Below are 8250 nucleotides of genomic sequence, written 5' to 3'. Positions count from 1 at the left end.
AAATTGACCCGATCATGGATGAAATACTCAACCTACGGGCCAGAGAGGTCATCGTCAATCACATTAACAAGGAGAAGAATGAAAAAACAGACTTGGCCACGGGTTAGTTTCTGTTACCTCTCTCCCTCTCTCTTCTTTCTCTTAACCCCATAGCTTCTATCTCACTTCTCTTCTTCCTTTCTTCCTTTCTTTTCACGTTTCTCTCCCATCTTGTCTCTCTCTTTCGCTCTCTCTCCTGTGCTTCCTATGCTTTTAATTTTTGTTGTGTACTTTTTTTATTTTATTTTGGTAATCCTTCATTCACTCAATGAAATCACTGCAAGCATTCGGAAAAAAAATAGAGTAAATAAGAACCATTAAATTGCGTAGTGCTTTCTTGATAATTTGAATTGTATTGTTAAAATTGTTTTTTCAACTCTATTATTTATAAATTCATATATTTATTTTTGAATTTGTATAATTTCAATTCAAATTTACCAATTCTAATAAAGATTTATTCATTATAAACCTATATTAAATTAAAGGAAAAATTTTATATAGAGCCGAGGCTCTAAACAATCAAATTAAAGCACACCACAAAAATTTCACTACAAAAGGTTGTTTTGATGCTTAAATATCTCCAAATTGATCATCTCAATATCAAGATGCATCGTCAAGAGAAAAAATAGATTTCAAGTTTTGAAAATAGTGCATCTTGTTACGTATTTTTGGACTGTCAATTTTCAAGATTTTCATGCTTTCATAGATCTACTCGATCTACACTATTTTTTAAGCTTTAAATTTTATATTAAAGAAAAAAAAATATTTTAAAACTCTCAAAAATATATCAAGTATTGAAACCTTGTTTCTTGACACTATTTGAAGGGGGGGTTCTAATTTGATTGTTTAGGGCCTAGGCTCAATATAAACTATACCCTAATTAAAATATTGAAATCCGGTCCAAATCCAATAAGTTCCAAAAAACCAAACACCATAATATCCCATGAAACAGCCCACTCACAATATTCCTATATCCATAATGCTTACTAAGCTTTCTAAATAAGTGCCTTGTCAGGTAGGACCGAGAAGGCGAGTTAGACTACACGAACCCAGCAAGGAAAAGAATGAAGAAAATACCTTTATAAAACTAAAAAAAATTACATAAAAAACCCAAGACTACACTTTCTATGCAACTTACCTCCAACTTAATTTCATGAACCAAGCAAAGAAAAGAATGAAGAAAATACCCTTATAAAACTAAAAAAAATTACAAAAAAATCCCAAGACTACACTTTCGATATAACTTACCACAAACTTAATGTTTTCACTCACTTTTTCCCCCAAAATATATTTTCTATACAAATACCCCCAACCAAAAAAAAAAAAAAAATACCTAAACTACCCTCCCTTGCTTTTACCTTAGTCACGCTTCTTTATCCTCTATCCCAACCAAAATAGGGGCTCCAGCTCTGTGCAAGTGGAGTCCGGCAGTAGGGCTCCGGCAATGTGTAAAGTAAGTTCCGACAATAGGGCTCCGGCACTATGTAAAGTGTAGTTTGACAGTAGGGCTCCGGCACTATGTAAAGTGTGGTCCAGCATTAGGGCTCGGACGCTGTGTAAAGTGTTGTCGGGCAGTTGCCAAGAGCAGTCTGACAGTTGCAAAGGGAGGTCCGGCAGTTGCAAAGGGCCATCCGGCAGTAGATGTTACTGGATTCCATGACTTCGGCACTATGAAAACGGCGGTCCAGTAGTACTCAGTTTCGGTCAAGTAGTTGTCTTAGGGCGGTCCGGCATTTGTGCGCTCCAGATGATGCGCTCCGGCAATATACTACTGGGGTCCAAAAGTCAACCTCAAATCTGGTGAAAATGAGTTTTGTATAAGGGAAGGGCATTTCCATCTAAAAAATGAACTTTTTTGGGGTATTTGCATAGAAAGTTGGTTTTCGAAAAAAAAGTGACAAAAAGTTAAGGGTAAGTTGAATAGAGAGTGTAGTCTTGAGGGTTTTTTTGTAATTTTTTTCATAAAACTATGCCATTCGTTCTTTCCAGTTTTTCTAAATAAAGAAAAAAAAAAAGAAGAAAGAGAATATTTATACTTAAGAATTTATTATTTGAGAAATCGAAAAACCTTGTTAATCTTTGTCTGTATTTGAATGTGGATCATAAGAATAAAACTCTAGATAACACATTGTGGCACTCACTACCCTGACCACCTCAGCAAAGAGTCTGTTCTCCTTGATAACCTTGTTGCTTTAATTTTTTATTTTTTTTCCCCTTCAAGTAAATGTATTTAGTGTTTCACATGTGGATGAGATTAGCCCGACATCTTAAGTTGAACTAAGTACATAACATCTCAAGTTGAATTAATTTAGAAAGGGAATAAGGGTTTGATGTAGTGTTTCAAACCCCCCCAGGATTAAGCAGGGCTGGTTCTCTAAACATATCAAGAACTGGGTAGTTCCCATTAGGCGGCCTCACATTTTTATATTTTATGACTTTTTGTAAATTTTTATTTTATTCTCATTCTTTTTATTCGTCAATTCTCTCGACTGAATTGACGATCTAGATTAGTAATTTGTCAAAGCAGATCAGTTTCTCATATGGTGGATTCACCCCCCTGATCCGGATTATTAAACATTGGTTTGATGGGCGAAATAGTGGGTTTTGGACTGATGCCTACCTCTCACCCTAAAAGAAATAGTACAAATAATGTGGCTGTGAAAGTGACTTCACTCTCTCTCAATCAAATTTAGGTTCACAGTGAATGAAAGTGATTGTCCACTTTTCTCTCCCTCCACAGTCTCCACCAATACCACATCTCATTTTCTTTTACTTCTTCTATGTGACACTTCCCCTTTCTCCACATGCTTGTGGTTTAAGTGAACCTAGTCCTTACATGTCTCTCTAACAAAATTATAACGGCTTTTTAAGAGAAAGGGAAAGAAAATTTTCATCCATTCTATTTTCGACCTCTTGTAAAATACATAATGTGAAATGTTTGATGGGGCCGCAGCCCTATCAAGATAAGTAAAGCCTCGTCTCAAAACTAATCATAAATTATAGTTCTAGCATAGGAAAACCTTCAAATTGATCATCCTCAGTCTTGACCATTATGGATGTGAAAAACAATTAAAACGTCAAACCCTAAAAATAGTGTATAATATGATATATTATCTAGACCATCTATTTCTCCCAAAATATAAGTACTCATGGATTCACAAGATTGATACCGTTTTTTTAGCATCAAATTTTATAGTCGGTGTTGGATATCGATTTTAGAGCCATCGTAGAGATTTTTGATGTCCAGAGTGCTTTTTAGAGAGGATTCGAAGTGAGTCTTTACTTTGTTTTCATAATGTCTAGGCCTTAAAGAAATTGCATCCATGCATAACATAGGGTCCTTTTCATAAAAAAAAACCCAATTTTTAAAAAGAAAAAAATATGTATATACCAGGTTTACTTTATAGAACTACCTGTTGGTCTATAGTTTTGCATATTTTATAGTGATGTTCTCTTTTATGTCTTTTATTTTTCCTAGTTTTGTCCTCGGTTCGATGGTGAAAACATGGAACGACATTATTATTATTTTTTTAAAATATGTTTTTGTGATTTCTAAAGTTGTCTGATGCCCTATATATCAACCTGACTCATTTATGGGGCAGGGGCAGCTCGATATTTAGAAACATCAAAGCGCTTGACACTTAAAGAGTTTTTTTTTTTTCTTTTTTTTTTTATTTTATGAATATGGATGATGTTGGAAATATTTAAGCATATATAAAATCCAAACGAAAATGCGGGTTGTCCTATATCTCCAATATCGGAGAACTCCATCTTCACCAATTCATTATATTCGATGAAATCTTCGACCACGTGATCACTTTCGTGAAATCTTGGACCATGCAATTTTGTTATTCCAACAAAATGATATATATTATATATCATGTATGGTGTATCATCATCATCATATTATTCCGATCCTCGTCGTAAATCATATAGCATGCATCGCCATCATCATATAGGATATACCATATAGCACCATCTCACTCATTACGGACTCCGACTTTTTCTCTAAACCCTTTGTGACAAGTGTGACCGAAATTGAGTAGTTGGACCGTAGAAAACCGGACCTGGGGTGGCAATGGGCCTGGCGTCACTGTTCGGCTCGATTGGCCTGAACACACACAAGGGCCTGGGCCATAAGATGTGGCTTGGGGGCTAGGCTATCGCCCGGCATCAAGACCCAAGGGTAGGGATAGGCTTTGGCCAAGGCGAGTCCAATTTCCCCAGCCCAACCCTTTCTTGTGTATTCTTTTTCTCTTCATTTTTATTGGATCATATTTGGCCTGGCTTGCCTATTCTAGAGCCTTTTTGGCCTGAGCAAGGCCAAACCTAGCAAGGTTAAGGATAGGGCTGGCCAACTCAAGCCTGGCTGGCTGCCAGCTCTACAACTGTCCAATTTTCCTTTTTACTATAATTTAAAAAAAGATTCGGTTTCTATGCGGCCAAGCCTGCATATGTAGAAATACAAGCCTATTAATAAATCTATTTTTGATATGGATTTTTAGAATTAATTTTTAAAGACATGTAATTTCTAACATGGAGATTATGAATATGAAAAAATAAATAAATTTTAAAAACTAAAAATAATAATCCTAATAAGAAAATATTTGAACCGTTACTTTCTAATATTTTTATATGGATGTTTTACCTTTTTGGACCGCATACGTAGGTGGTGCAGCCTGCAGGAGACAATTTTCTTTTAAAAAATAATTTGATATTTTAAACATGAATTGTCCTTTCAAATCCATAATAGAGCAGTATGATGTTTCCTATAACGAGCCAACCTAGAAATCAGTCAGTATAATATCTAGGGTATCAAACCTCCCTAGAAACCAAAACAAATCAAAAAAATAATGTGATGCAATGTTTTGCAACATGGAATTAAGGGCAAAACTGGGAAAAAAATGTGAACAAGAAAGATCTCACTATAAAATATGTAAAAATATAAACCAAAGGGTAATTTTATAAATTAAATCCGGTATTTATGTAAATTTCACTTATCAAAAAGTAATCAGATATGAACTATTTACCTGTTTTTTATTTAATTCTAAAGATCCCAATCCCATCAAGAGATATATGATCACGAGTTTAATAGGTGATATTTTAACGATGTTTTGTTAAAGGAATAAAATGTTAAATGTTCGATATATTTTATGCTATTTGATAAATCTCATTTTTCTTCATGTAATTTTGGTTTCCGGTGTACCATCTATTGGAAAGCTACAATAATTCAAATTCCCAATAACAGTGATGCTTACAAGAACAACACGAACAACAAGAACCAAAAACAACCATGAAAAAAACCAAACGAAAATGAAGCAACATTTATTCGCCACAAACAGATAAATACTAAAACCGGAGAGCGATGTCTTCTAAGAAGAGTTGATTCTTCTACAGTTCTTCCTTACCTCTCCTCTTGAACCAGTGAGGGGGCTAATGTTCCCCATCTTAACCATGGAATTTGCAAAATGTTGGATGAAAAGTTGGTTGTTCTTAGCATACAACTCCACAATCTCCATTGTTTTCTCACTTCTGGTGAAGAGCACTTGGTCAGAATTGAGCAACCCTTTGGAGGCAACAATGTTCTTGAAGTACCAATTGTCGAACACTGTAGGGCTCACGAAGTCAAGAGGGAAGAGGTTGCTGTCTCCACCGGATCGAGGGCAACGTGTTCGAAGCTGTGCAGCATAGCCCTGGTCGAGGGTTAGGTCTGGGCGGCCATTTCCTGTCTGGTTGTAGAGCCTTTGCCTGAAGCTAGTGCATCGAGATTGTCCAATTGTGTGGCTTCCTGTGTATCAACATAGTTTCATATCATGAGCCACGATGCATCATCTAGAGGTTGACCCCCACGAGGTCCCAAGCAACATTCAATAATAATTAGGAAAATTTATAGATACCCTGGTTTTATTTTTGATATTTGAAAGTAGTCGATTAAGTTCCTATTTTGGGAACATAAAATATATTCTAGTTTTATCTCTTTTGATATGTATCAGATTAAGTTCAAATTTGTTATATATGTATTTTCACTATCAAATATCCATAAAAATTATTTATAAACTATTTAAAATAAATAAAATTACCGAGCTATCCTTGAATAGTATAGAGGTAATTTGATAACTTTATATGTATTTAAATTATTTATAATATTTTGTAGGTCTATAATGGTGAAAATGTGAATGAACCAAAATTGACGTTAGTCCGAATTATAGAAAAAGAAATAAAATTAACATATACTTTTATATTTTCAATAAGTGGGACTTGATATATATATATATATATATATATATATATATATATATATAGGATTATTCTTAGATATAAAAAATAAAATGAACTTATCTGTAAATTTTTTTCCTAACCACAACAACATCAAAAACAAGAAGGTAGGAATGTAAATGTACCGGAGAGTGCGACCAAGTCGACTGTGTCGAGACCCTGGAGCTTGAATTTGGTGATGAGTGTTTGGATGGTGGAGTTTGGTGCAGGGATATTGCGGTTTGATCCACTCAAGCTAGCACCCCTTGAGTCCCTCCTCCCCAATGGAACTTCCCAGTGAGGCCCTCCAGCCTTCAAGTAAGAAAAGATAAAAATATATCATATCAATAAATCAACTAATACATTTTCCTTTTTAATTTTGAATTGTTTTATCATTTTTTTTAATTTGTTTAGTTTTTATCAGCCTTGTACTTGACTCAGGGATCTGCTCCAGCAAGGGCCGAATTCCCAAGTCGATTTTCTCTACAGTGTGAAAAAGAAGGCATGAATTTGAGTTAAGGCACGAGAATTACCAGAACAGTGGAGTCACGGGCTGCAAGGGCGAGAATATCAGCACAAGAAACAGTCAGAGGGCACTCTTTCTCTAATGCTGACTTGATTTCATCGATCACTTCGAACCCACGAGCTGAGTTACGGTTAGCATTCGACCGCTTCTCGCTAATGATGCTCCCGCTGCTGTCTAGTAAGAGAGAAGCGTCGCAACCCTGTAAAGGTCCATGGCTCAGCATATTTGGTTCACGCTGAAAGATCCATATTGAACGGCAAAATAGTCCATTATGGATTAAACGGCAATTTGGGTATTACTTGTTCAAGGTCTGTGTTGAGGACAAAATGGTCATTTAAAAATGAGGGGTTTCTTGATCGTCATGAAAGGCTTTTGGTTTGTAAAAAAATAAAAAAATTGGGAAATTGACAAGTTTTAGGAGTCGATTCAGAATTGACTCGACCATTTTTTCGAACCATAATTCTAAACCAAAAAATTACAAAATTTTTGTACGAGAGATAAAAATGACAAATATACCCTCAGAATATAAAACTTTTCAAGTGAGCCAATCCAGGAGCCCAATTACTCTAAAACTTGCACTTCTCGAAATGTACGAACAGTCTCTCTTTCTCAACTTTAAACCTTCCAGACACAGTGCCTTTCCCCTCTCTCTTGCATGGAAAACAAATTTTCGACCTCAAAAGCCATCGTTCACTCTCGCTAACATTGATAACAAAATTTCGAACCTCAAACGTCTCTCTCTCTCTCTCTCATCTCACACACACACACACACCAGTAGAGAGACAGGGTTGTGGAGTGGAAATGTGACCTTGACAAAGCAGTCGTGGAAATGAAGCCTGAGTAATGAAGCAGCCATCCTAGCTTCTCTGGCAACTGCCTTTGCTACAACCGATTTCACAATCTCCGGTGCTTTCGGGCACGACTTATCGTAGAACTGCGGATACAAGTACCCACCATGACCAAAACACCCACATATCCCCCACAACATCACCGATAAGATCACAAAAGCTTTAAGAGTAGCTCCCATTTTCTCAGCTACAAAAAAGACTCTTCAAACTCAATGCAACCTCCTGTGTGCTCAACTAGAGGAAACAAATGGGTATTTATAGGGAATTGCCTCCTGATTTCTACCTCTCTCTCTCCCTCTAGGAAACTCTGTCTCTCTCTTTCTATGCCTCTAAATTATCATTTATTTCTTTTCTGTTTGAGAAAAGTTATCGATGATTTCTTTATGGATTTGGTGGATAACAAGAGTAATAGGAGTTGGTACTGCCACTGCATTAGTCTCCTTATCGGAATTTTTCTAGAAGAATATGATCCGATTGCCCTTATCTTCTCTCAAAACCCCATGATGCTCCTACCTCATAACATGTCTCTAAAATGCCCTTATGTTAAGTACTTATATGGTTTGCTTAATTGTAAGTTATTGT

General features: G+C 35.8%; 1 protein-coding gene across 2 annotated transcripts; it reads right to left on the bottom strand.

Annotated features, from left to right (window-relative positions):
• Window positions 1-5249: 5249 nt before the first annotated feature.
• On the bottom strand, window positions 5250-7896 carry LOC18430639 (peroxidase 72). Of its 2 annotated transcripts, none has more exons than XM_088862380.1 (4): window positions 7629-7896; window positions 6828-7055; window positions 6441-6606; window positions 5250-5827 (listed from the first exon to the last, which is right to left on the bottom strand). In XM_088862380.1, the coding sequence occupies exons 1-4, from the start codon at window positions 7845-7847 to the stop codon at window positions 5412-5414; spliced, it is 1029 nt and encodes a 342-aa protein (XP_088718506.1). In that variant the 5' UTR covers window positions 7848-7896; the 3' UTR covers window positions 5250-5411. The 2 variants fall into 2 exon arrangements, with proteins under 2 accessions (XP_088718506.1, XP_006840851.1); XM_006840788.4 differs by having other exon boundaries at window positions 6828-7019.
• Window positions 7897-8250: the final 354 nt, after the last annotated feature.

The sequence above is a fragment of the Amborella trichopoda genome, chromosome 3 (assembly GCF_054954075.1).
Source record: "Amborella trichopoda isolate Santa Cruz 75 chromosome 3, AtrichopodaSantaCruz75HAP2 v2.0, whole genome shotgun sequence".
In the NCBI taxonomy this organism is placed as follows: domain Eukaryota; kingdom Viridiplantae; phylum Streptophyta; class Magnoliopsida; order Amborellales; family Amborellaceae; genus Amborella; species Amborella trichopoda.
This window is presented reverse-complemented; position numbering and strand designations above follow the sequence as displayed.

Bases quoted from the DNA above. Each gene is read 5' to 3' on its own strand.
- LOC18430639 (XM_088862380.1), bottom strand. From the start codon at position 7,847: ATGGGAGCTACTCTTAAAGCTTTTGTGATCTTATCGGTGATGTTGTGG. The intron at 7,056-7,628 runs GTCACATTTCCA...TGGATCTTTCAG, and splicing joins TCCACGACTGCTTTGTCAAG to CGTGAACCAAATATGCTGAG. The intron at 5,828-6,440 runs GTACATTTACAT...GTTGATACACAG, and splicing joins CGACTTGGTCGCACTCTCCG to GAAGCCACACAATTGGACAA.